Raw genomic sequence first — 25,883 nt, forward strand, 5'->3', positions numbered from 1 at the left:
ATAAGCTTGATGTAACTGCGATAAGGGAACGTCCGCTTGAAAAGTTTAAAGGATACAACTTACCCGAGTCAGCAATCGGGTAATCGACCGAGCTTCCAAGATCCCGTCGACCTTCGAGCTATTCAATTCAGACACATAATGGACCAGGCGAGGAGGCGGGAAAGAAAAGCGTCGTGCGGATTCACGTGTTCGAGCACCCGAACCCGGAGCAGCGCGCGAAAAGGCGGACAAAAGAATAGTATTCGTGTAGGTCATTGCTGACAAACAAGAATGAGGGCAGCGTGCCATTTTGAGGGGCAAAAATGAAGCGAAAAGAGAGGAGAGGGTTGCCGCGAATTGCCAGCTACTCCTACCCTATCCACTCTACTCCGCCTGAAGGAACTCAAGGGTGGAAAGCTAGTCGGCGCCTTCCAGTCCGCCTCGCTCGCATCTCCTCCGTCCCTCTTCTTCAATCTTCTCGATCAATATTGTGGCAAGCGCAGTTCGTCCTTTGAGAATGTGGCGGCTCGATTCGAGAAAGCGAGAACGGAATGTTTGCCATAACGAGCGATCTTCTTCGGCGTGGCCGTGTGCGTATGGCCGCGGATAGTAAGGATCGTTTCGATAAAAGGCTTTCACGGCCTGGTCAACGCCCGCCTCGTCCTGGCTCATTTCCCTACAGCAGTCATAGTCGAGCATCCATATCACAAACTCGCCGCCGAGTGCATCCGATCTGAAACGAGGTACCTCTGGCGAATTCTCACAGTGCTCGGAGTGGGTCTTCTGGGGTGCGAGGACGAACTCGACATCGTTCGCATCCACACCTGCTATCCAGTAGCAGTGGGTCAGGGCGTCGGCAAGAGTGCGTGCAATCGCATGCGTATCCAGTCCAAGCTCCTCCATCTGGTCGACGTGCAGAGGGTAGTTTCGGAGACTGAAACGCTGGAACCTTGACTGAGAAGCGCTTGGGAGCCGTCTCCGGCCTGTGTATAATCTGACGAGGCAGTCTTGGTCGTCGCGGTTAGTTCTGACGAACGCCTGGAGGTCTTCAGGGCAGTATCGATCGATCAGCATCTCTCTAGCCGCCCTAGGCATCGCCGGGATACGCTCCATTTTGTAGCCTCGACATGGCGACAGATTGTCCGGGAATAGGCCTATCGTAACCTGCCACCAAGGATCATCTGCCTCGACCACGCCGCAGGACGAGGCAATTCGAACGGGGATGGAACTGTTGCAGTTGCTAATTACCTGCAGGTGCATCTCTTGGTCATTGAGCGGCTTAGCCCTCCGTCTTCTCTCTTGATGACACTGCGGTTATCCAAAGCCCAGATGCTTCCGCAGAAGCCTTTGCCGATGCAGCGAAACGGTGCGGTCAGAGTGTCCATTGTGTTGGATGATAATGGCGATGAGTGAATGTAGTGGGTTGCTGGATAAGTGGAATCGGGATAGAAATGAGTTGTTGTGTCGTCCGCACTTGCCCGACCCACGGTTCACGTCATTGTCTCGACAGCACCTGCCATTTTCTGACGTTGGGCCTATTCACGCGCTCGAACTATTCAAACACGAGGCAGTCGACATAGAGAGATGGAAGAAGTACGAATCAGGATGACTTATCCTAGAGGCTTGAAAGCCATGTTGCACGTTGGGTGGGCAAGGACGATGTTACTGTACGCTGTTTGACCCTGCCTCCTGGACTTGACTATTAGTCGCGCCGCCAGCGACAGTCCCAAGCGATACCTGTTCCTCTCGCTCGCTGAAGAGCCCGCTGGCGCCGGTAGAGAGCATATTGAACACTCCCTAGATGCGCTTCAAGATCGCGACACTGGAGGGATGGACGGGTCGCTCAAAATACATGGCTGACTGAGACAGATACGCAGCCTGAGATTTTCAGTGATCACGGCTGCCCTCATGGCCTAGCTAGATCTCATCTGCTCGTCCAACAATGCCCGTCACAAATATTGAAGCCCGGCGCATCTACGCCTGAGGCTTCTGGGCGCCCATTTTTTGCTACCGTCCCTTCCTCGGCAACCGACACCAAGGGCTTGTGAATGCGCCGGTGAACTATGGGTCCTTTTTCTCGCCCGCGAAGGCGTCGATCGGCCTCAGGCTGAGACTCCAAATGTCACATTAGTCAGAATCCGTGCCTGATGCACGCCGATGTCCCATGAAACGATCCGCATCTGGACACATTCAACAAATCGCAGACAACGACAAGATGCCCGTCTAGCTTTGCTGCCACTGGCCTCCAGCTGGCCCCAGCCGCAGCGGCGCGCCCAGAGAGGCGGAGCTTGGCGTGAAAGAAGGCTCGGCGCGGGTTTGGGGTTTCCGGACTTAGATCCTCATTTAAAGCGTCGAGGCGCAGCGACTGAAGGCAGACGAACAACAGCGCAGCGCAAACGATACGCGTCCCCTGAAGGCTCAAATTGTGTTGTGAGCGGAGGAGATTGAGAAACCCGGCACGGCTTGGGACCGACAGTTGCTGATCCAGAGGCTGCTGACATAGCAGCACTAAAAATAGCCGCACTCTCGCGGGCCATCAGCACCTTTGAAGGCAAGAGTGCCTCCATCGCAGACTCGAAAAAAGGCAACAGGGATCCAAAAACCCATTGCCCGTTCCGACCGAGTTGCAGGTGCGTATTCCAAGGCGATTCCGGATCGTTTCGTTTCCTGCTCCCACGGCGCTGACATCACCGGCCCCCGCCACGTGCATGACGTGGTGCGCATGAGCGCCATTGGGCCCAAGCCGGCTAGGCGAGACCATTTCAGCTAACCATCATCTCCACCAAGCAGCTGCCCCAGCAAGGGAGTAATAAGCAGCTTTATTATCTGCCTTCCCGCCCCCTCCGCGCCCCCGTTGCCCTCTCTCTCTCCTCCCACCACCGCACTCCGTATTCTTAGCCGCACCGCCAAAATGATGCGAAAGAAGACGACATACACGCAGATTACGCCGATTCCGAGCTACATCCCGCGCCAGCTCGCCGTCGACCTCCTCCACAGCCATGGCGAAATCATCGAACTGAACCCGCTCGTGCTGAGTTTCGAGGGCATCAAGGCGCCGCGCGACGCGCCCGCCGACGAGTTCTACTCCACCTGGTACGAGATCACGGAGAGGATACAGTACATTCCGGGCATTGGGAAGCTGGGCTCTGGAGTGATAAGGTTCAGGGGCTGCTTCCACGACATGCCCTGGGGGCTGCAGACCCACACGTATGCGCCTGCGGGCGTGGATCTGCGCAACAAGTGGCAGGTCTGCGGGAACCAGCCGGGAGAGCCGCCCGAGACGCGCGAGCTGGGCATCGGCGCCCCGCCCGAGGGCTTGTACCTGCGCGAGGATATCGAAATCAAGTGCAACGTCACCATGGTCGGCTTCGTGAAGAAGGAAATGAAGGCAGCCGCCCTCAAGATGGTGGAGAGGCTGATAAAGAAGGCGGAGCTGCTAGACGCCGGCGCCCTGCATGCCATGATGGAGAACGGCAGGCTGACGACAATCAACCCGGCGGATCGCTCGTCGCATGCTCCCCGCCCTCACTCGCCGCTGCCTTCGCCCAAGCAGCCGTACAACATGCCTATGTCGCCGAACCGGTCGTCGACCTTTCCGCAGCAGATGCAGGCGCAGCAATACCCCCCGCCGAATCATGCGCAAGGGCACAACAACATCGTAATGGAGCTTCCGGGTGATTTCTACCACCCTCCGCAGTCGCCGAATCACCTCCAGCCAAACGACCACCGCTATTCAACCGCTTCCGAGCTCTCCGGCCACTCGCCGAATCCGTCAGACGGCAGGTGGTCGCAGGTTTCCAACGACTACCAGAGCTCAATGAGCTCGCGACCCAGCTCGTACGCGTCTGACGGCATGCGCTCCCCCGGCCTCGACCAGAAGGGCTTCTCGACCGAGCTGCCAACCATGCAAGAAACGCGGGAAGAGCACGAGGATGCGCGGAGGAGGCTCGAGGGGCAGCAGTATGCCGAGGACCGCAAGTATAGGTACAATCCGCAGGATTTTGCGCAGCATACACACCAGTATGCGCAACCGCCGCAGTACTCGTCTTACAACCACGGGCGGTGAGCGATTACTGAACGCTTACGACTGTTACGGCTATGGCGTGGGTCGGTTACCTGTAACGGCAGCGGGCGGCCTTAATAGCGATGATCGGTGTTAACGGCGCTTTTGGTTGGGTCGAGATATCACTTGTGTTGTCGGACGATAAGTACCGCAGTTTCGGAACCCAAAATATTCTTATCTTGCCACAAAACATTTTTAACCGTGTTGTACAGCTCGTGCAGCGTCAGGCTTGCATTCACCTTCCCGCACTTGGCGTTACGCGAGTTGCCGGGTTTGATTGACCTACATGCTGATCATGACATCTCCATCGCGCCCGAGTTCGCCTATTGGTCTCACGACGGTGATAGCGAGAGAACCCGCCAATCACGGCAGGCGTATGGTACCATTCTCTTTGTCACCGTTCAGAACGGCGGTCGAGCCCGGCGCACGCCTCCTACCCAGCGGTACGGTTACCATCGAGGGGTTCAGACCGCGCCAACTCGTCATGGAGGCGCTCCCCAGGTCCCCAGGTCCCCAGAATCCCCAGAAGTCTTGTTCTCTTTAAGCTTCGCCCCGCAATCTTCTCTTGCCCAAGTCTCTTCCACACTGATGCTACAGAATTCGCGCCATGGCAGAGCACACTTTCCGGGATCAGGAATTGATTGGTAGCGAGAAGGCGGAGACGGCCCAGGAGGAACTGCTGCACCATGGACAGCTGTCACCCGAAGAGCTGGCCATTGAGAAGAAGCTGAGGTGGAAGCTTGATCTGAGGATCATGCCGCTGGTGATTCTGGTATATCTTATGAACTACATTGACAGGTGCGTGATGGCCATGTCGTCCCAAACATCGCTGACCAGAAACCAGAAACAACTACGCCGCCGCGCGCCTGCAGGGTCTAGAGGACGACCTCAACCTGGGCGGGGACCAGTATCAAGTCGGCCTCTCCATCCTCTTCGTCGGCTACATTCTCATGCAAGTTCCCTCAAACCTTCTCCTCAACTACGTGGGTCGGCCGTCCTGGTATCTCGGGTTCTTTACGATCGCCTGGGGGTTGGTCTCTGCCCTGACGTCGCAAGTGACTAGCTATGGCGGCATTGTGGCCTGTCGCTTCATCCTAGGGATCGTGGAAGCGCCGTTCTTTGCGGGCGTGCTGTTCTATCTGTCAAAGTGGTACACCAAGGAAGAGCTGGCAAAGCGGAACGCCATCTTTTATTCCGGCTCGCTCGTCTCGGGCGCTTTTGGGAACCTCATTGCGGCGGGCATCTTGAATGGGCTGGCGGGCGCTAGGGGGCTGTCTGCGTGGCAGTGGTATGTTCTCTCCGAATCTTCAACAGTCTCGCGCTAATACCACGCAGGCTGTACATCATCGAAGGCGCCATAACATGCTGCATCGGCATCATCATCGTGCTCATCCTCCCCGACTTCCCGGACACCTGGACCGCGCTCTCCGCCCCCGAAAAAAGCGTTGCGAACCGGCGACTCGCCATCGACGCCGCCGAGGCCGACGTCGACTTAGCAGGCGGCATGTCGCAGATTCACGGCATGAAGCTCGCCTTTCTCGACCCAAAGACGTACATGCTGGCCATCGCGTATATGGGAATCACCGGGGCAGCCGGGTTTCAAAACTTCTTCCCCACGCTCACGAAAACGCTCGGATATAACCAGGTCGTGAGCTTGCTGCTGGTCGCGCCGCCGTACGTGTTCATGGTGTTCTTCTCGTACGCGCACTGCTACGCGAGCGACCATCTGGGGAACCGGTTCTGGTTCCTCACCTACCCGGTCTTCGTCTCCATCGCCGGCTTTATCATCTTCATGACCACCGACTCCTTCGGCCCGCGCTACTTCTCCTTCTTCCTCATGAACTTCGTCTTTGCGCAGAACGGCACCATCTACGCCTGGATCTCCAACGCGATCCCCCGCCCGCCCGCGAAGCGTGCCGTCGCTCTCGCCTTCATCAATTCCATCGGCAACAGCGCGTCCATCTGGACCCCGTTCACGTACACGCCGTCCAGCGCGCCGCACTATCGGCCGGCGCTGGGCGTGTGCATTGGGCTGGAGATCATTGCGCTCGTGTGCTTCGTTGGCATGCGCTTTTATCTGCAGTATCAGAATCGCCGGCTCGCGAGGCTGGAGCTGGAGGACTCGCAGCTGACGGAGCGGGATGTGAGGAGGCTGGAGAAGACGGCGGAGTTTGAGGGGATCGATATTGCGGCGGCGAGGGCGCAGCAGAAGGGGTATCGGTATATGCTCTGAAGGGAGGGGTGAGCGTTGGGCGCCAGCAAATTTGCTTCGGGCGGGGGATGGTGTGTACGACTATTAGTGGATAGGTCAATTACGTTTTGTGGGATTAAGGAGCGCCTATTCGTAGAGTCCCACACCGTGAGAGGACAGCCGCTCCCGAGGTCGCATCAAGCCGGCTAAGTTATGGGGAAAAGACGTGTACTACCTAGGTACCACACCGAACACGCGATGAGCCAGGAGTGCCATATGTGTCTTTAACGGCCATATCAACAGCAACGTCCAGAAGAAGAATCCTCACAAAGTGTGGCACTGTTTGGAATGCCAATGAAACAGCTTCAAACGACGGCGACACGGGCTGGAATTTGACTCAACGACATGCTTCACCGGAAGAGTCAGAAAGGTTCAGAAATGTAGGAGGTGCAAGAATTCATTCGAATGACACTGCGTGAGAGGTATGTACCGATTCACTTGTCAGACGGATTCACGTATTTTCCTCGCTTACCCCCGGTGATGCTCATCATAATTAGTATTGATATTTAGATTCTAAACATAATCGGGAAACCTTTCTTTCATCTGTCCCCAAAGTTCCTCTGACTCACGCACCCACCTCCTCCCCTCCTCCGTCTGCCAGCAGAGGTCGTTCTTTAACTTCTGACAACTGTCATAGTAATTCTTGACCTCTGACACGGCTTTGGTGATCCGCTGGCGGGGTGTTAGACCTTGCTGCTCAGCCTCGGCCGCTATCTTCTTGCGGCGTTGCAAAATCTCAACTCGAGTTCTGTGGAGATCAAGATTTTCTACGAGCGGCGTGTTCTGGTCGATCCATTCGCTCAACTCATTCCAGTGGTCGACACTGTCTTGTGCCGAAAGTTTCTTGAAGTATATGCTCTCCATACTCTTTCCGGCCACATCGATGCAGAATCCACCTCCTGCATTGTAATAGGCACCTGGAATTCTGGTCAGAAGCATCTCTGCTGCCATACCTTGCAGCTCCTCGTGCAGCAGGCAGATCACGAAGAAGTGCATCTTGAAGACTCCGCGTCCCCATAACACGTTGCAGATGGCTTGCACGAGTGTCGCCAACCAATTGGAGGACTGGCCGCAAGCCTCGTGCTGCCGTTTGCGTCTGTCTGCCTTCGCGGCAAAACCAATGTATAGGAGCGGCTTGAGAGGCTTGTTCGCTGCCTCACACCTGTCGCACTCCGCCAGCAACTGCTGGCAAAATAGTCGTACGTTACGCACTCGAGCATCTGAGCGCATCGTGGAGTTCGTCGCGAGATAACTTCGATCAGGTTTCTGTCCGGCGGGCCGCCACTGCCCGCGAAACGCCGAATCGATCCTGCGGAATGCCTCTACGCACCGTCGATGTGCCTTGACGGCGGGGTCTTCTGAGATATATCTTGAGAGCCATTTGACCACTCGGCGTGCCTGCTCGATGGTCATTAACTCCCCGTTGTCTCGAGTACATACACGCGCGTAGATGCTCGGGTGCTCCTTCCCGCGGGCCTGGTAACGATCTAGCACCGCTTTGAGCTCTGCATCCGTTTCGTAAGCCTGCTTGAGGTTGCCGTAGGTAAGCTCTTGTATGACACGTTCTGGCATACTGCACAGCGTCAGCAAGCACATGTCTTTCCAGTAGTCGGGGGCTTCCGCAAACAAAAACTCGCCGAACTTGGAGCCGCTTCTGTGCTCGACCTTGAGCACTTCATCGATCAGCGGGACGAAGCCGTCTCGCTCTACCTGCTCGACGAGCTTGACGAAGTGGTCACTACCTTCTGGCAAGACGTTCGGCAGATCACCGATATCCTCGCACTCTGGGATATCATCTACTTGCGAGAGTTGCTCGTCACCCGCTACCTGGGTTTCAAATGGAGCGTACTGGATAGCGTCTGCATCCATCTCGTCTTCGTCCGACTCATCATCTTCGGCGAGGTCAGAGACTTCACCAATGTCGGCACGAGCGTAGTGTCGAATCTGTGGAGCAGCATTTACTGCGGCTCCACGCTGAGGACGTGCTGCCGGGCTGTCGAGAGACCCGCTTGCCTCACGTTCTGGATCCTGTTCTTCATCGGTTTCTGGATCCTCATCGTGGGGGCTCGTCTGTCTTCCAAACAATCCGGTCAGGAGGAGCTGTCTACCAGCGCGGCTCGGGCTGGTTTGGGTGGGCTCGTAGTCCGCGGTGGATGAAATGCTAGCTGCATCATCGTCAACAACAAAATCATCTATCCGTCTTCGTCGCTTCTTCCGAGGAGGTTGCATCATTTTGAGATGGCGAGGTATAATGGATGGTGTCTTGAAAGCTCCGGACGAAGCATTTTGGCTCAAGATGTTGGGACGGAAGGTGAGCGCGCCAGGGCAGTTACGGCCATGTCGGATCGCACCTGCCATCCGCGCAGCCACGGCACTGCAAAATCTATGACCTGAAAAATTCAATCCTGTACCTACCCACAATCACCTACAGCGCGATGGATCACCTTCAGCGCATGAGTGAGCAATGGAGGCATCGACACGGACGGGCTCGTGTCGTAGCCCAATACCACCATCTTTACCGTCGAAACGATGAGTTGCTTGTCAGCCAGCTTGCGACGCCAGTGGATGATGCGGTTGCAGAAGCAGAGGCGGCAGAGGCGATACAAGCTCGCATACGACCGGAAGTTGTGTTGCAGTGCGATAAGATGAAGATTGAGGAGTTGCAAGGTGAGTGCTCCTAGTGGTCAAGGCCACAACCGCTCACTCTTCACAGCAGAAATCGAGCAACTTCAGAACGAGAAAGTTGCTCGCGAAGAAACCGAGCAGCGGCTTCGCAGTACGTTTGAGGCCGAACGCGATAATGCCATCCAGAAGGCGAAGGCAGACATCGAGCAGCGCACGCGAGAGGCGTTGCAGACGGAAAGCGAGACGGCGATCCAGAAAGCAAAGACTGAAGCGGAGCAAGAGCTCGGCAGGGTATTTGAGATACTCAAAACCGAGAAGGATATCCGGGAGAGCCTGGAGGCACAGTTCGGCAGAAGTCTTGCAGAGGTGATACGTGAGACTAGAACACAGACCCGCGAAGAACTCGCGAAGACCCATGCGGACGCTCTTCGGAAGCAAGAGCGAGACTTGCGCCAAGAGTACAGTGCGCGATATGCCAGAGCCTTCCAGAAGAGGAAGCAGGTGAACGAGAGGATCAGGGAGCTTCTTAATGAAGAGACTCTGGAGCAGGAAGCAGCTGCTCCTCGGGTCCAGCAAAGATTACTGGCTAGCAGAGGGTCTGAAGATCTCACAGACCAAGACCAGAGAGAACATACCGAGCTTCAAGTACCGCGAGGCTCAGATACCCTTAGAGCACACCTCCAAGGACTTACGGAGGGTAGCCAGTTCGGTGAGCAACTGGAGAATGGCGACGAAGGCTGGCAAGCGCACCAGCAACGAGGTAGCCGGCAACTGCAAGAGCCTAGCAGAAGCTTTAACCCCCCCCTCGCTAGTATACAAGCTCCAGGAACCCTGGGTGATCGTCGGATATCGTTTTCGACTCACCAGCTTATTCAGGAGATGGAGCAGACGCCGCCGACCAGACTCGGGTCAGCCCAGCAATATAGACAGTCTCCGGGGGCTCAGCGGCGGCGGGCCGGTGGTTCCTGTTTACGTTTACCTGTGGTGAGAGTGCCACGGGAAAGGGGCGATGGTCACGGGTAGCAGCAGAACTTGGACTTAAAGATTTCTTGGCATTTTCTTCTGACGAAGAGAACATCACGAGAATTAAAGAAAATCTTTATTTATCCCAAATATCCTTTATCCTAAAGAAATAGGTAATTAGTATTGCAATTTCCCTTCGTTCTTTGCTAATTTTCCTTAAAAATCGTGAGTTTTCTGCACATCGTGTTCAGTTTTGGCGGGGTCGCTTTACCTCCAGACACCTCTCTGTCTTATCGATAAAAGCGCCAAGACCACCCACAGCAGAATTGGGCGCCCGCGAAATTCCACTGTGACAACGCCGGAGACCACAATCGACCCTCATTCGCCCCCCCATCCGCGCGGCCCGCCGTCCGAATACCTAAGATGAGTCTGCGAGAGCGAGTCCCGCCGCAATACCAGAATGGCGACGCCATGCGCGCCCCGGCCGACGAGTCAGATGCCGAGGAGGAGGCGCTGGTGAACGACTACCGCGAGCAGGTGCAGAACTACGATGGCATGGAAGACCTGGATCGAATACCTTCTTTCGCAGGCAGCCAGGATATACACGCCCAGCTGCAGGCGGCGGCGACACCTCTTGAGTACCAAGCAACCCTCGAGACCAAGTTCGCGAGCTACGACAACTACTGCAATCTCTTCCACTTTATCCTGAACTCAGAAGGGCCGGTGGATCTAGAGGTCCCAAGTGTAAGGCGCCGAGAATGCATGGTTCTGGTCCAATGCTAACAGTCGAGCAGTCATTCTGGGCCTGGGACGTCATCGACGAGTTCATTTATCAGTTCAACAGCTTCTGCAGCTACCGCCAAAAGGTCGCACTCAAGGGCGATAATGCGGAGGAGATACGGACTCTGCGAGAGAATCCGAACACGTGGGGCTGCTACAGCGTCCTGAACGTCTTGTACTCCCTGATCCAGAGGTCACAGATTAGCGAGCAGCTATCGGCCATGAAGCGTGGAGAGGATCCGAACCTATATACCGGAGAGTACGGCTCAAGGCCGCTATATAAGATGCTAGGATACTTCTCGGTCATCGGACTGCTGCGGGTACACTGTCTGCTTGGAGATTTCAGCCTGGCGCTCAAGACCCTGGACGACATCGAACTCAACAAGAAGGCCATGTTCGCTCGTGTAATGGCCGCCCACTTCACCACCTACTACTACGTCGGCTTCGCGTACATGATGATGCGACGTTATGCCGACGCCATCCGCATGTTCAGCCACATCTTGGTCTACGTCTCGAGGACGAAGAACTTCCAGAAGAACGCTCAGTATGACTCGATCACCAAGAAGAACGACCAGATGTACGCTCTGATCGCAATCTGCGTTGCATTCCACCCCACGAGGCTGGATGACACTATTCACACCGCCCTGCGCGAGAAGTACGGAGAGCAATTCAACAGGCTACAGCGTGGCGGACCCGATGCTCTCCCGCTGTTCGAAGAACTCTTCCGATCCGCCTGCCCCAAGTTCATCAGCCCCACGCCTCCCGATTTCGACAACCCGGAGATCAACGTCGACCCCGTCGAGCACCACCTCCGCATCTTCATGGACGAGGTCAAGAACACCATGATGTCGCCAACGGTGAAGAGCTACCTCAAGCTGTACACCACGATGGATCTAAAGAAGCTTGCTGGCTTCTTGGAGGTGGACCCGGAGAGGCTCAGGTGCTGGCTGCTCGTCAACAAGCAAAGGAACAGGCAGACGAGGTGGAGCGAGGGCGGATTATTGGAGGGAGACATTGTCCACAGCAGCGATCTTGATTATGCTATGGAAGGTGTAAGTTCTGCGATGCTTGGCGGAGTTTCGAAGATGCTAACCATAGACAGGATCTTATCCACGTTGCTGAGTCCAAGGTGGGTAGGAGATTGGTAGACTGGTACCTCCGCAACTTGGCGAGGACGTATTAGAAAGGCTATATGGGCTATGGATCCTATCATGAATAGAGCATTGCGGCTTGGAGTTGGCGGGGTTTCTCGGAATGTGTTAAAAGCATTTCTTGGAGGTTCTGGGGCGAGTAATGCGGGAACAGGACAGCGACATATAGCGCAGGGTCGTCATACTCGACCTATGTTCGCTGAGGGAAGTAGCCGCCGTAGCTGTACCTCTTGAAATCGACAAGTGGAGAATTGCAGAATCTCCGGTCCAACAAGGTCGAAACCCCTATGCCCATGAGATCAATGGAATAGCCGTGGAGCGCTTGAATGCATTCGTGAATAATTCTCAAATTCCACAGTCCTTGTTGGATGTGGAAATGAGCGCCTCACGTTGACGAGACCCTTGCTGACATGAGAGTCGTGAGTGGATAAGAACGTCCTCCGAAAGGAATAGCCCTGTCGACCCATCGACCACCTCGACAACACAGCGCGCCCCGCCAAACAAGGTCCAGGGAAGCATTCCGGGGCGAGCAGAATCTCCTGGTCGCTCAAAACAATGGCAGCGGAGTGAACGGCGACCCGCACCCGCAACTCTTTCATTGTCGTCTGTTGCTGTTGCCTTTGAGAACGAGGTCCACATATACTTGCGGCGACCGCGGGCAGCATACACGCACGATAACCACATCACCACCGCAACCAACAGGAAGGATAAAGAACAGCAATATGCCCGATCTTAATTCTGTCCCGGCCTCCCCGAGGCATCCAGCAAACACCACGAGCTCGACCATGCAGGGCATACAAGCTGCGGCTAGCGGTGCTTCGGCACAGGCTTCGCGTCAGTCTTCTACGCCTGCTTCGAGGCGCGCGTCGCAGATATGTACGTATGGATGGCCCCTGGGTGCAGAAGTCTTCACGATGTTCGCTCCATGGACGGAAGCCCAGCGCGGAGTGTCAAACGGGATCTGCTCTAAACCCTTCCGCCAGACGGGACGATCACCCTACCACAACAGCCAGCATATACTATACCTCCCTTCCGCTACGTGAACATCCGCTAACAACACCCCACATCTAGACCCCATGAGCCCTCCACCGCTCCCTCTCGCCTCCCCCGGCGGCGCTCTCCCTGCGGGTACTACCCAGCACTCCCACGCCTACGCGTTTCCTCCTCTGAGCCCCAACCTGTCCGGTCATGTACCTAGCGTCGATGCTCAGGGCGTGCCGATGCGGCATCCTCGACCGCTGACGGCGGCAGAGCTACACTTGGAGCTGGAGAAGGAACAAGAGGCGGTCGTAAACCGCCTAACTCGCGAGCTCTCCGCCCTCCGCGCCCACTCCGCATCTGTAGCGTCGACCACCTCGAGCACCGCGTCCGGCATTCACATCGATCAAGACATGACCGGCCCAACACACCCCACGTCCGCGCGTCGTCACCGTAGCTCCTCGAGCGTATCTCGCAGCAGCATAAATGCCCCTCCCTACGGCATCCCACTTACGTCTGCCACGGCCAGCATTCCGCACCATCGGTACTCTATGTCTTCCCAACCCACCAGCGACCCGACCGCTGCACAGCAGGCCAGAAGCGCAAGCGTGGTCAGCACGCCAAGGTACGAGGAGGTTGCGCACTACCGCCAAGAGTTGGAAGAGGCTAAGAGGGAGAATGAGATGCTCAAGCGGAGGATCAGAGAGTTGGAGCGTATGATTCGGGGAGGTGGTGATGCGGATACACAGAGGGGTAGGAGGGGCGCACCGGCACAGGCCCAAGCGCCAGCAACGGGCAACGCTGCTAGCAGCGATGCTACGACACCTGCTACTGGAGCAGTAGCTGCTGATGGAGCTGCTTCCCAATCATAAGGGCGCTTGAGGAAGAATGATGCGTCCATGTCACGGCCAAGGCATGGCACAGTGGTACGGGGATTCCTGAACCCTTTCGGGTGTCCTTGGCTCACATCCCACTCAACACGGCAACTGGGGAAGACTTTTTGGGCACGATAGCGCCTCTTCAGGTAATGCCACCTGAGGGTAGCGGACGGATGAGGTAGTGGAGCGACGGTAAGACGCTTCACGGTACGAATTCCTACGATTGAATGAATAGACGAAAATTCCGTATCTCCCCATCTTTCCCCGCGGGAGCATTCTGAAACGTCGTTTTTACGTGTTTATCTCTTGCTTTCCTTTTTTTTTACCCGCGGAACTTTTGTCTAGCACGCTGATCTTCGTCATTCTCGTCATCGGGAGGAAACGACCCTGGTGCACATCGCGTTCTCTAGATTTGCACTATCCACGCCAAGCGGCATCGAGTTCTCCCAAGACAGCGATCATGGCGGCTTTGGAAGGGTCTTCGACTCCTATACCCAGCAGAGATGCTCTGCGTTTCGAAGATGCACGTAGACGTGGTTTGATGCATGTGCGCCGCAAAAGGAAAGCGACTGGACCCTGAAATTGCGGGAGTGGTCTGCTTGGGGCGTCGATCGACGTCATGGGGGTCAGCGGGAAAAGCAAGGGGACACAACAGGGTCTTACAGAACGTCAATGTTTGACGGCGAGGGATGGGGTATATTATGATGCGATGGTTGAGCGGGATGAGGGTTCGTAGTACCGAGATTTTGCTTCGACTGAGTTTGCTTCAAGTTGAGGTTCCTCTCTCTTATTTACGTTCCCCTGCATACTATTCTGACTGTAGCCTTCATCGTCGACGAAACGAACCCTGAGTCCTCAGCGGGAGCACAGTATCTGCGATGGGAAGCGTCCTTACGCGACTTAGCCCTCCCTCGTCTCCAGCTGCTCAGGAGGCGGAATGGGAAGATACACATGACTACGGTACTTCATCCCTTCCTTCTACCCTCCCCTGCTAATACTTCACTAACGCCCTCCTAGCATCAACAATCCGCCAGCCCGTCTCCCTTCCCGTCTCTGTCTCCGAAGAAATCATCGAAGCTACCGAGAAGGGCATGATGGGCGAGAATTTACTCTTCGCTGGCGATTGGCCGCTGCGGAACGATGATACGCCGCCGAACGAGTACGCGCAACAGGATGCGCATCCAGAACACTGCGGGCGTACGCAGCAGGTCGAGCATCCTCGTCATGAAAACGAGAGCGGAGGTTCGGTGCTTACGAGGGCGGAGGAGGCGTGTAGGGGGAGTAGTTGTGTGGGGAGGGTGGTGAGTCGGGATGGGATTGGGACGGATGGGTTTAGGGCGGTGATGGGAACGAGATGCTAGTATAAAAGGAGGGCGTCGTGCTATGTGCATTGGCTATGAAGTGGAGTTTGACATACATGGCTTGAGTTCATGCTCTGCTAAATGCTTCGGTCGTTGAGAGCATCCGTTATAGGAATGAAGCATTGGTGTCATTCGTCAGGTGCAGGGTTCCTTGGAAAGTTGCTTGATCCGCTAGATTTCGTCACGTCTCAACAAACTAGAGCTACAACTGCAGAACTCCGAATTGCACCAAGGGAGGTATTCGAATACGTCCAGCCGCCTGCAAATTCGATGATTCGATATATACAACCACCATTTCTATGTCCAACTCTTGCGGAGGTCTTATGTCCTATCTCAACGGGGAAGGCACGCAGTAGCGTACCACTTTTCGTTTTGGTGACGTTCCGCTTTTTCGAACGACCACGACACGACTACAAGCGCACACCACTGATATGATTTCCCCAAGCTCAACTACTGATGTTCTGTTCTCCGACTCCTCGTCCTTCCTCCTTCCAGAGTCGGATCGAATCGCGTTCGGCGAGCGCTAGCACTCAGAACCCTCCATACCCCATGGCAAACGCGCTTGTATAAGGAGAAAGGACATCTGCGGCGCGAGCGGTCACTGGAAATCGAACCCGGCAATCGTCTCGTCATGCAAGAGGAATGGAAGCTGATAGGATTCTGCCGTACGAGGCTGAGACCCAAACCCCACTCAGCCTCACAGGCAGCCACCACGATATTCGCACAGCTCATGTCTTCTACCTCCGACTCATTTCAAGCTCATTTCACACGACAAATCTAGAGATCTAGGGGCAGCCACTATGAGTTTCGGTTATGCTGTGGGCGATATCGTCGCCGTTCTCAACCTCATCGAGCGAGTGGCTCACGAGGTCCGAAATTACCGCAATGCGCCCGCTCACTTCCAGCAGCTTCAGCTGGAGCTGGACCTGATGCGAAATACTATCCAGCAGCTACTCTACATGGAGGCCGCCGACGATGTGGAACACGCTAGTTTTCAGCGTATTCGGGCAATCGCAATGCATTGCCTTCAGCCTCTTCAAGCGTTCATTAGCAAGATGCAAGGGAAAGAGGCTAATCTTGGACACTTCCGTACGACGCAATCTCTCAGCGGTTTCGGCACACGTTTGCACTGGTCGATGGTCTCCAAAGCTGATGTGGATGATCTACGCAAGACTATCCTCTCAGAGATGGTCGCAATCAGTCTCCTCCTAGGCATGCAGCACTTGTAAGAAGTAAAATACGTTGGACGGTAGAATAGATATACTGATCTTTGTAGAACATATCTGAAGAAGTCTTCGCTCGAATCTCAACAGCAGAGGAGAATCCAGGCCGCAACAGCTGCTACCCACTCACGAGACGTCCTGACACAAACCTCGACTATTCTACAAATCGTTCAAGGCATTCCAGAAGCCTTCACGCATATGCGAGAGTCTACGGTCGCTCACCGAACGCAACAGAACAGACGGCTCAAGCAATTGGACGACAGTCTAACAGTCATGGCTAATAACATCAAGAAAATCGATATCGATGTGAACGCAGCTGTTTCCCTTGCCTCACGAGTAGGCTCACGAGCTACTCAAACTATCGTTCGACTCTTCAACCCGATCTTAGAGGTGAAGAAGCTGGTCCAACTGTAAGTCTAGACAGACAAGTCTAACGCAGATTTCTGACAATATTAGGCTGCTCCATTGTTCAAGTAAACTGCTACATGAAGTTGCCCGCAATGCGTAAGTACTTCAGCATCACATCCCGGGAGGCAGCTCAGTTCTGGAAGTTTTAACACGTTGTAGTCAAATGCTTCTCAGCCTTCAGGACAAAATGCGACAGGTCATACGTGCGATCGAGGCGATCCCGCTACATCTCACTTTGGATATCATCCGACTGGATGATGCACTGGGCGAGAGCTGGGGCCTTCCATTCCAGGCGTGTACTCAATGGCAAGTAAGTGGGCCCGGATTGAACTTTATTGACGTATAAGCAGCTAATGAACTTAGGCCTTGAAAAACGTCCTATCTCAGGTCGTCTACGGAAATGGATGGACCGGGGCTTCGCTTATTTCTGCGGATATGTTCATGATTGTCTCTGCCAAAACAGGTGCCGTTATCAGACCTCACCAGTGGGCCCACGTGGCAAAAGCAGGAATACACGTTCAACAAGCCATGGTTACTTCCCAGTCCGCAGCACAAACTCAAAAGGACACTTGTCCGTATCAATCATGCGGCGGCGCTCTAGAGTTGCAGGCGATGACAGACTCAGATGATAGAGATAGGGAACCTACATCTAGAGGAAGAACTTGGTAAGTTAGGTTTGAGCCTTGCAGATTAAGAACAACGGAGTCTCCCACTAACGACTTGTGCAGTCTAACGTGCGGACGATGGAGCTCGATAGAAAAACAGAGAGAACACTTGATACACCTAGCGTCCCCGCCAGTACCGGAAGATCTCCTATCTTACCAGGCAGGCGTTCCGCGAGCATATAATAGGGATGATAGTCACCACCCAAGAAAAAGCCGCTGCGTATCGCCGGTCATACCTACGATAAACGAACTAGAACAGTATGTCACGGTTTTCCGTCGAGTACATCTGTACGAACGCGTTAAGCGAGTCAATTCCAGAAGAGATGCTACCGAGGGATCCCGATGATGCGTCTGCAAATCTTTATATGGGATGGCACCGGCTTGTCCGGATCGACGGCGGATCGGTCTACTTTTTGGAACGTTCCATCAACTCACGTAAGGCAAACATATGCATTACCGTTAAGCAAAGTCAAGGCAATAATTGACAAGATATGTATATCTCCGGAACAGCCAAAGCTGGTACCTTCTTGGACGAGCATACCAACAGATCAACTCCGTCCGGGACTTGAAGCAAGCCCACCAATGCTACCAGCACGCTGTAAATTATTCCCTGGGGCGCTATCCTGACTACTGGATTTCTATCGGTGTGCTCTACTACGAGGTTTACCAATACCATGATGGTTTCGATGCTGTGTGGAGAGCTATTCGATTGAATCCCTATGTATGGGAAGCGTGGTACAATCTAGGGTGTCTGGTAATCGCGTCTCGGTTCTTTGAGCTGTCATTTCTTCCACTAACCCGGAATTTAGTACGACACGACCAATGATCAAAAGCGTAACGTTATGAAAGCACTGCAAAGATGCCTAGACCTGAAACCAAACTGCCTATCCGCCAAGGAACGCCTTACAGTAAGGACCAAGGCTCAACCCACCCAGATGGTCCCATTGCTATGAGCTATAATGTACCCGCTATTGTATCTGATTGTGTTGAAGATAAAGCGGAGTTCCACGGAGACCGGACCAACGGTGATAGAGGCGGTATTTCATCTCAGCCAAGCCGTTCTCTAGAGATGAACGAGGTTGCATCCATGAGTATTAACGATGAGAACGATTTCGACCAGGGTAGGCCCGATGGAGACGAGCATGAGTTCGATTATGACGGCTCTGATGAAGGATTCGACGAAGATGATCTTGATGAATCTGAATTTGGGGGTCCAATGGAAGGGGGCGGAGAAGAAGATCTTTAAACTCGGAAAGAGAAGGTCGCGAAAACAAGAACCCAACGTTGGCATGGTATGTGAGCGGAAGAGAGCAGAGGAGGCTGATGCTTATAATATCAGCGGCGCACTGAGCGACCGCGGTCAACAGCGCGCTTCCCTGAAGACACCGGACCATATCTCCGCAAGGCAACCCTACCTGCGAATCAATCATCCTCGAATAATCCACGGCATAGCTAGAATCTGTCTGGCGTCTTGTCCTAAGCCGATAATGAGTGCCCTAGCCTCGTCTCCACCGACGGTTGCCTTCACCGCCTCCATTATCATTCTGATCTCCGGCTTTCGGACCGAGCGGACTCGCTCGCATCCTGAGAGCGCATGATGGACACAAGGTGAGTAGGACGAGTACTACTGCCTAAATCAAGGTCCTGAATGGGATGGTAATAAAGCAAGCGATGCTGAGAGACTGAGATGCGACTACAAGAAATGATATTGACTTCGTTGCGGCTTCCAGAAGCTGGGGACGGCAAATATGCCGCGATCAGCCCTGGAGCCAGGACTCAACGGGTTTAAGAGGATCAAAGAAACTCGTTCACCAAACGCAAGGCGGAATTCGGCCCTACCTAGGACTTCTAAGGTTGCCGAGTCTGCCTTCCTCCACAGAAACGGGCCGCTTAGCTTGGCGACCCGTGAGGCTCTTACGGCCGTAGGGGACGTTCCGCACAGCCTCGCATCATAGTTCCCAAGTCTGGAGTGACGGACGTGAGAAACGCCGTTTTCTCCTAGTTTGCCCCAGCGCTGGGTCAGACTATCTCCGCCGGCGCTTCCTTCGCGTCCTGCGGAGAGATTACGGCTTGCGCCAGTCACGTGTTGGACGTGAAAGTAGAGTACGTCCGCAAGATGATGCCTTTCACAGCTGGTAAGGAGGAGTTTGGGGTCTCTTGGTAATGGGAATGGGGCTGAGTTGGGCGTCCCTTATAATTTTGTGGACAGGGAGGGATATAAAGACGGAGGGTTTGGATGCTGGGATGCCCATCAAGAGCACCCCTTCGCACCTCTTTCCTAGGTCTCCTCCTCAATGAAGCTCTCACTTCTCTTTTCCCTCTTCCTCCTCGCAACGGCCCAGGCCTGCAACCACGCAAACATGGCGCGCCAAGCGGAAGCCAACTCCTCGCTCCCCTTCACATACATCCAAGGCGACGATCCGCCAGCCGACCCGGCCACCAAGGGATACTTCATCAATCACGTCGGCCTCATTGTCTCGGACGTCAACCGCACGCGCAAATGGTACTCGGACGTGCTCGGCATGCGACACATCTTCACCTTTGAGGTCTCGCCGGAATACACGATCATGTATATGGCGCACAGCCAGGGCGGCAGGAACGGCACCGGCTACCAGACGGGTGCAGAGATGGCGCGGGATAAGAATAACATGGCGGGCATGGTAGAGTTTGTGCAGTATTCTGTACGTTACCTCGCATTCCATCGAACTGCGGACCGGGAAACTGATGGACGAGACAGGGTTCTTCAAACCGCAGCTACGACGCTGGTTCCCCACGAATCACACTCTCACACTTGGGGCTCATCGTCGACGACATCCCGGCTGCGCAATCCCGTTTCGACTCCCTGGGTGTCCGCTTCATCAAGCGGGCCGGCGAGGCCGATCTCTCGGGCGACACGGAAGAGAGCCGGATTCTCGGCGGTGCGTGGGGGTTTCCGGGGATCCAGAGCGAAAAGGTGCAGGAGGATATCGCGAGGGGGATGCCGGGGCTAGAGGCTATCGGCTTTAGGGAGTTTATGGTGGTGGCGGACCCGGACGGCAATTTGATCGAGGTGCAGGCGCTTGTTCCTACGGGGATATGAGGAGTGAAGGCCTGCGTGCTTCGTAAGATTTGTGGGCAGTGTCTGCGAAATATATCTCTTGTCCTTGAGTAAGATAGCGATCCATCTACTCCTGCTTATGCTGGATACCTTGACACCCCACCCCGTTCATATTGGATAAGGATTGTCTGCCCAAGTATTCGGCCCCGTGAAGATTGACGCACCAAGCTCGACCTTACGAACGTTAGCCAAAGTTTCTGGACAGTGATGTTCATAGCTGCACATACTCTCCCCTCCTGTTCCCGCCTCCGTGCCTCTTCCTCCTGCCTGCGTCTCTCCTCCTTCGCCTGCTCCGCATCGAGTCGGTCCTCTATTCTCCCTGTCAGCATGGACCCCCGTACCAATCCGCAGTCACACATACTATTCACCTGCGGCGGCAAACTCCTCGACCTCGGAATAATAAGCCTTCCCTTCCGATCCACCAGCCCCACCCTCTCGATCGTGCTCCTCCCAACAACGACGTCAAACTCCCCCGCCGCATACGTAACCCAAAACACGCCATCTTCATATCTCGGGGCAAGATCGAACCGCTTCGTCGCTGGGACGCCTTTCTGCTCGCAGAACCATCGCACGTCGGCCTTGCCGAGCACAGGGATAGTCTCATTCGTCAGCGACGATTCGATCGTGTCGACGGCGACGAAGCCGATGCTGAGGCCTAGCTGCGAGGCAAAGCGCGGGTGCATGAAGTCGTATTCATGGTAGGTGTCCAGCTTGGCTGTTCCGCGGCGGCGGGGATATGGGGCGGCGTTCAACTCCACCGAGATATCTCTTTTGTAGTCTTCTTGATACGGTTCTTCTTGCGGCTTCTTCCAGGGGCGCATGCTGAGGTTCTTCGACTATCCTGGGGGTTTTACTACCGCGACCTTCAGAATTTCCGAGATAGGCGGTTCTGGCGCAGCCCGGCTTTCTGCTCAAGCTCGTTAGGACGTCGAAGAAGATATTCGGGTCGTGAAGAGAGAGTAGTATGTAATTACGCGAGCGCGTTGTAGATTATGTGCGCGCTGAGAAGGGCGGTGTCCTTCAGGCAGATCCATGGGTTCGATGCTGCCTAGGGCGCTTAAATCCACACGTGACTGCATGCTGCGCTTCTCCTCATGCCTTAGTCCCTCAAGTCGGGAACTTCAATGCGGTCTGCTTTCTGAAACATGAAGTCGTGCTTCAACAACGGCATTCGACATTAAAGTATATACATTAAGAAATATGAACGCATGCCCTTCAGACGGCACACCACACGTCAAGCCCTCTATTCCGCTAGCCCAATCGCTCTGAACGCAACCGACGTTACTCGCTGCATCTACCCGACTCTTCCCCCGCCAACCGCCCTCTTATTCTCGCTCAACCTCTTCGCCTTCAGCGCATCCCTCCTCCTCTTCTTCCACGCGCGGTTCAGACTCCCCTGGTTCTCCCAGAACCACTTTTTGAACTCGCTCTCAGGCTCCTCTTCCTCGTCCTTTCCTTCCGCGCCCTGCCCAGCACCGGCTTCTGCATCTTCCTCGTCTTCTTCAGCGACGCCAGGCAGGTGCGTGGCGGACGCATTCGCCTTGGTGTTGTTGGATAGCTGCTTCTCTGCTTCCTCGTCGTCGCCTTCCTCCTCTTCGTCCATCTCCTGACTGCTATTGCGCCAGGGGAAGGAAAAGCGCCGGCCGATAGCCGCTGTGTCAGGCGTTGGTGCCGCGCTTCGGAGACCGCGCCATTCGAGGTCTCGCTGCGTGAAGGGCGTGACTGGCGGGTTTCCGGACGGATCAGCATCGGCGTCCACGTCCATGGCATCGCTGCTTTCGTCAAAGAAGCTGAATGAGGTATTGATCGGCGCAAGGCCTTTCCCGGGGGTGGATGCGGTGTTAGACCCCGGGGTTGATAAAGCTGGAGGTTTTGAGCGCTTGAACAACGCTTCCAGGGGATGGACCTCCTTCTTTGCAGGTGATGATGGCGTCAAGGCTATCTCAGGAGCGTCAGAATTGGGCGCCTGAGCAGGTGATGATGGCAAGGCTTCTGCTTCGGCTCCGTCCTCTGGGTCTGATCCGGACGAATCATCTTCGGAAGATGATACCACGGAGGATTCCTCGTCCTCAGACTCGGATGAAGAGGGAGGTGGTGTCATCTTCGTTTTCTTCTTCTCCTTCTTTGCGGGTTTAGGTGCAGGCGAAGACTTCGGCGACGGGGTAGCAGAGGGCTTCTTTTCCGTAGTAGGCTGCACCGGCGCGGAATCCACCAGCTCCAGTACTCTTCTGTTCCTGGCCTTCCCGGTCTCAGCCTCAACCACGTTTCCGTCCTCGTCTACCCATCCTTTGCCGTCAACATAATCCACCGCGGGCTTCTTTTCCGCTGACACCTTAGCCTCCTTCAGAAAGCTCGGCTGCTTTGCATTCTTCTCGAACTCGTGCACTACCACGTCCCGCTTCGACCTCGACTTCTTCTTATCCTTCTTGTCCTTTTTCTTCTCTTTCTGGGCGACCTCAGCAGCCGCAACAGGCGTAAGCTTCGCCTTGAACAGCACCTCCGGCTCCTTGGTATACTTCGACTCCTTCCGCTTCGACTTCTCCTTGTCCTTTCCCTTTTTCTCCTTCTTGCTCTTGACGGGTGGGTCCGTCCACCCGCGCTTGACCTTCCTCTCATCAGGCAATTCAACCCCTGCTAGCACACCCTGCTCCTTCTTCCTCTTCTCCTTCTTCGCGCGCTTGACGGGGCGCTCTCCGTTCTCCTTCGCATCCTCGGCATCCTCACCTGCCTTGCGCTTCTCCGGCTTCGCGTCCTCTATCCTGACTTTCGAACCCTTGAGCGTCGAGCCATTGAGCTTCTTCTTGAGCTTCTGCGCTTCCATAGCCGGTAGCTCGACGTATCCGAAGCCTTTCTCCGGGAAGGTCACGACGGTGTGGTACGAGATGTTCTTCGCGAGCGGGAGGACCGTGGGCGGCAGGTAGACGTTGAGGAGCGCGGGGGTCAAGGGCGTAATATGGAGTCTGACGATGCGACTCTGATCTTCTTGGGCGCCTTGCGCGGCTCCACCTTTTGTACTTGTGGCGGTCGTGGGAGCTCCAGCCTTTTCGATAGCTGCTTGTGTTGCGGGCATGAGTCGCGCGAGTGTTCGGTGCGACGGAGCTCAACCCGGCAAGGAAGCGTTCTGGCTCTTGTATATGGGCGCAAAGTATTAATAGAGGGTTAATTAGCAGACGCGCCGCAGGTAAGCGCAGCGGAGGGAAGTGTGGAGGGGTGGAAGATCAGAGGAAAAGCTTAGCGCCGGTTGGTTGGGCTGGGCTGAGCTGTCTGTTGGTCCGAGCACCTGGTTCGCGGCGGGAGTGGAAGCCATCTCAACTCTCAATGAACGCCCAGCACAGCTTTAGCACTTTACACCATGAGAAGACGGACGCCCTGGTTACTGCTCCTCTTTACTTTCCTCACACTGCTCTCTACATCCCTAGCCAAATGTAAGCTTGGTGTGAAAGGGCTCACGAACACCGCATGCTGACCTCCACCAGCACCCACATCCTTCTGCAAATGCACCTGCTTCGGCAACAGTACGATCGTCGCACTCGACTCGCCCGTTAACACCCAGAAACCGTCGCCCGACCTGAAACAACGCGCCTCGAAGAAGACGTGCAATGACTGCAATCGGCAGTTCTGCCTAAGCTATTCGTTTTGCAAGGGCGAGAAGGAGGAGAATGTCTTTACTACGTGCTTCCGTATGTGAAGACATGTAGTCTCTTAGTCGAGGAGCACGAGTGCTGACGTGCGCAGAGAGAGACTCCGCGAAAGACCAGGCAGTAGTGTGGATATTCATCCTTGCAACCGTCGGGCTGCTGAGCTATGCGGCCATAAGACCTTGGGTCGAGCAATGGGCGGAGGTATGTGGATATAAACTCTGCTCGCCGGCGCGTCGGAAAAGACAGAGCTTGACTGACTCCCGTACAGCGCGCTCGACAGCGGCGAACCTACATACCCGTATCCGGACAGGCGGAACAATGATCGGAGCATTCCAGTATTCTTACTCTCATGTCGATATACTTTAAGCTGGAGTTCTTGCGTAGGTTTGGATGGGAATGAAATTATGGACATGAATGTCGAAGATACCCAAGCCAGAATCATCTACACCGGACATTGTGCCTCCCAACTCCGTGATGCAGTACAATAATACACAGCGTTGTACAGGCTGGGAGAGCGAATATGATACATGGACACGGGGCGTCCCTTCAGCTCCTGATGACATCTTACTCCTTCTTGGACCCGCCTGTTAGCCACCCAAACCAGCCTTTGTGCGCCACCTTCTCGGTAAACGCGGCTGCCTTTGAAGCTTGTTGGTCGAGCGGGCCGCCCGCTGGTGGTTGTGACGATGCGTTCAGCCGAGCCTCCTGCACTGCTTGGGTGACGCTAACGCCCGCTTTCGAAGCTTCTTCTTCTTTCTTCTTGTAGTCCTCCACAGCAAGCCTCCTCTGTTCCTTGAGTTCCTTCTCTTCCTTCCACTCGCCGTGCAGCCACCAGAGCATCCTCGACGGGATCTTCCTCTCCGCCTTCTTCCTTTCCATGGCAGCTTCTTCGTCCGCGATTCCTTCGACGAGTGCAGTCTGTGCTGCCGTTGCGCTACCTGATGCGACTGCGCTTCGGGCGAGCGCAAGAATCTTGGCCTGTTCTAGCTCCTGGTCTTCGAAGTAGATTGCGCGTTTACGGCGGTTGTAGACAATCATGTCTCCTATTGAGAATACGGCGAGGACACCAATGCAGCCTTGAGACAACTGTTAGATACGGTCCACAGGGAACAATTGCAGTCCGACAGCCTCGGATGCTCTATTGGGGAGCATACCTGTTGCGAAGATGATGCCATAAACCGTAAACCTATGCGCCGCGTCTGCGGCCATTCTGCCGTACAAATACATGTAATCCCACTTCGTGACCTGCGCCATCTTCGCTCGGTTCGCTGCCTCCCTCAATCGCTTGACTTTCTGCTGTGGCGTTTCATTCTTCGGTGCCGGGTCCGCGAATTGGAGCGTCGTTGCTCGGCCGCCAGGCTTTGTGTGGGCCCATACTCCTGTAGCCGTAAACCGAGTCGAATCTTTTGTAGACCTCGACATATTGAAAAGAAGGACGGGGAGCAATTGAGGGAGAGTCGGAGGTGGATGGAATCGCCGAATGGGAAGTCGAACGACTGCAAAAGTTAGGATGCGGAGAGAGCCGGCGATCCGGCGTCGGGAGTACTTTCATCCGACAACTTCATCCAATGTCATCTAGGACTGCTCTTCACAATCATGTTCCCCGTCCTCGGGCTTCCGCTGTGTTGCAGCGCGTTACGAGCCATCCGGGTCTGTGAAAAAAAGAGATATTTGACGCATGACAAGGCGCAGAAGGCACGTTCAAGCACGAAGTAACCGAGTGCTTCTTCACCGGATTTCCCCGCAAACGCGTCATGTTGTACATGCCCGAGAGAGCTTTCCTTCACACATATAGCTGTTCGCGCGCTTCCACCTGAGGC

General features: G+C 55.0%; 14 protein-coding genes across 14 annotated transcripts; 9 read left to right on the top strand and 5 right to left on the bottom strand.

The window, feature by feature from the left end:
• Positions 1-396: 396 nt before the first annotated feature.
• On the bottom strand, positions 397-1,764 carry BU26DRAFT_509298 (uncharacterized protein; the record flags this gene model as incomplete). The annotated part of the gene is made up of 2 exons (XM_033827139.1): positions 397-1,287; positions 1,717-1,764. 2 exons carry the CDS (start codon positions 1,762-1,764, stop codon positions 397-399), a joined length of 939 nt encoding a protein of 312 aa, XP_033679401.1.
• An 895-nt stretch (positions 1,765-2,659) lies between these two features.
• Positions 2,660-4,347, top strand: BU26DRAFT_100635 (uncharacterized protein). The gene has a single exon (XM_033819290.1). The coding sequence runs from the start codon at positions 2,891-2,893 to the stop codon at positions 4,043-4,045; it is 1,155 nt and encodes a 384-aa protein (XP_033679402.1). The 5' UTR covers positions 2,660-2,890; the 3' UTR covers positions 4,046-4,347.
• A 302-nt stretch (positions 4,348-4,649) lies between these two features.
• BU26DRAFT_435096 (permease of the major facilitator superfamily) lies at positions 4,650-6,275 on the top strand (the record flags this gene model as incomplete). The annotated part of the gene is made up of 3 exons (XM_033824108.1): positions 4,650-4,840; positions 4,887-5,330; positions 5,378-6,275. The coding sequence occupies 3 exons, from the start codon at positions 4,650-4,652 to the stop codon at positions 6,273-6,275; spliced, it is 1,533 nt and encodes a 510-aa protein (XP_033679403.1).
• A 531-nt stretch (positions 6,276-6,806) lies between these two features.
• On the bottom strand, positions 6,807-8,525 carry BU26DRAFT_569382 (uncharacterized protein; the record flags this gene model as incomplete). Its single annotated transcript, XM_033833881.1, has 1 exon — positions 6,807-8,525. The coding sequence occupies one exon, from the start codon at positions 8,523-8,525 to the stop codon at positions 6,807-6,809; it is 1,719 nt and encodes a 572-aa protein (XP_033679404.1).
• A 203-nt stretch (positions 8,526-8,728) lies between these two features.
• BU26DRAFT_569383 (uncharacterized protein) lies at positions 8,729-9,844 on the top strand (the record flags this gene model as incomplete). Its single annotated transcript, XM_033833882.1, has 3 exons — positions 8,729-8,960; positions 9,007-9,678; positions 9,795-9,844. The coding sequence occupies 3 exons, from the start codon at positions 8,729-8,731 to the stop codon at positions 9,842-9,844; spliced, it is 954 nt and encodes a 317-aa protein (XP_033679405.1).
• A 302-nt stretch (positions 9,845-10,146) lies between these two features.
• BU26DRAFT_523056 (eukaryotic translation initiation factor 3) lies at positions 10,147-12,084 on the top strand. Its single transcript, XM_033829949.1, has 3 exons — positions 10,147-10,625; positions 10,676-11,713; positions 11,764-12,084. Exons 1-3 carry the CDS (start codon positions 10,305-10,307, stop codon positions 11,842-11,844), a joined length of 1,440 nt encoding a protein of 479 aa, XP_033679406.1. The 5' UTR covers positions 10,147-10,304; the 3' UTR covers positions 11,845-12,084.
• Positions 12,085-12,285: 201 nt separating this feature from the next.
• On the top strand, positions 12,286-13,874 carry BU26DRAFT_100859 (uncharacterized protein). The gene is made up of 3 exons (XM_033819292.1): positions 12,286-12,385; positions 12,459-12,688; positions 12,884-13,874. Exons 2-3 carry the CDS (start codon positions 12,535-12,537, stop codon positions 13,660-13,662), a joined length of 933 nt encoding a protein of 310 aa, XP_033679407.1. The 5' UTR covers positions 12,286-12,385; positions 12,459-12,534; the 3' UTR covers positions 13,663-13,874.
• Positions 13,875-15,829: 1,955 nt separating this feature from the next.
• On the top strand, positions 15,830-17,329 carry BU26DRAFT_569387 (uncharacterized protein; the record flags this gene model as incomplete). Its single annotated transcript, XM_033833883.1, has 5 exons — positions 15,830-16,254; positions 16,306-16,662; positions 16,709-16,756; positions 16,820-16,970; positions 17,024-17,329. 5 exons carry the CDS (start codon positions 15,830-15,832, stop codon positions 17,327-17,329), a joined length of 1,287 nt encoding a protein of 428 aa, XP_033679408.1.
• A 571-nt stretch (positions 17,330-17,900) lies between these two features.
• On the top strand, positions 17,901-18,846 carry BU26DRAFT_100883 (uncharacterized protein). The gene is made up of 3 exons (XM_033819293.1): positions 17,901-18,079; positions 18,135-18,617; positions 18,665-18,846. The coding sequence occupies exon 2, from the start codon at positions 18,185-18,187 to the stop codon at positions 18,569-18,571; it is 387 nt and encodes a 128-aa protein (XP_033679409.1). The 5' UTR covers positions 17,901-18,079; positions 18,135-18,184; the 3' UTR covers positions 18,572-18,617; positions 18,665-18,846.
• Positions 18,847-19,685: 839 nt separating this feature from the next.
• BU26DRAFT_569389 (Glyoxalase/Bleomycin resistance protein/Dihydroxybiphenyl dioxygenase) lies at positions 19,686-20,404 on the top strand (the record flags this gene model as incomplete). Its single annotated transcript, XM_033833884.1, has 2 exons — positions 19,686-20,006; positions 20,063-20,404. 2 exons carry the CDS (start codon positions 19,686-19,688, stop codon positions 20,402-20,404), a joined length of 663 nt encoding a protein of 220 aa, XP_033679410.1.
• A 126-nt stretch (positions 20,405-20,530) lies between these two features.
• BU26DRAFT_569390 (uncharacterized protein) lies at positions 20,531-21,243 on the bottom strand (the record flags this gene model as incomplete). Its single annotated transcript, XM_033833885.1, has 3 exons — positions 20,531-20,596; positions 20,650-20,732; positions 20,784-21,243. The coding sequence occupies 3 exons, from the start codon at positions 21,241-21,243 to the stop codon at positions 20,531-20,533; spliced, it is 609 nt and encodes a 202-aa protein (XP_033679411.1).
• Positions 21,244-21,513: 270 nt separating this feature from the next.
• BU26DRAFT_523060 (uncharacterized protein) lies at positions 21,514-23,630 on the bottom strand. The gene has a single exon (XM_033829950.1). It carries the CDS (start codon positions 23,490-23,492, stop codon positions 21,717-21,719), a length of 1,776 nt encoding a protein of 591 aa, XP_033679412.1. The 5' UTR covers positions 23,493-23,630; the 3' UTR covers positions 21,514-21,716.
• A 101-nt stretch (positions 23,631-23,731) lies between these two features.
• Positions 23,732-24,594, top strand: BU26DRAFT_523061 (uncharacterized protein). Its single transcript, XM_033829951.1, has 4 exons — positions 23,732-23,847; positions 23,899-24,102; positions 24,158-24,264; positions 24,332-24,594. Exons 1-4 carry the CDS (start codon positions 23,775-23,777, stop codon positions 24,383-24,385), a joined length of 438 nt encoding a protein of 145 aa, XP_033679413.1. The 5' UTR covers positions 23,732-23,774; the 3' UTR covers positions 24,386-24,594.
• On the bottom strand, positions 24,414-25,713 carry BU26DRAFT_100914 (uncharacterized protein). Its single transcript, XM_033819294.1, has 2 exons — positions 25,218-25,713; positions 24,414-25,139 (listed from the first exon to the last, which is right to left on the bottom strand). The coding sequence occupies exons 1-2, from the start codon at positions 25,483-25,485 to the stop codon at positions 24,628-24,630; spliced, it is 780 nt and encodes a 259-aa protein (XP_033679414.1). The 5' UTR covers positions 25,486-25,713; the 3' UTR covers positions 24,414-24,627.
• Positions 25,714-25,883: the final 170 nt, after the last annotated feature.

The sequence above is a fragment of the Trematosphaeria pertusa genome, assembly GCF_010094035.1.
Source record: "Trematosphaeria pertusa strain CBS 122368 unplaced genomic scaffold BU26scaffold_15, whole genome shotgun sequence".
Classification (NCBI taxonomy): Eukaryota; Fungi; Ascomycota; class Dothideomycetes; order Pleosporales; family Trematosphaeriaceae; genus Trematosphaeria; species Trematosphaeria pertusa.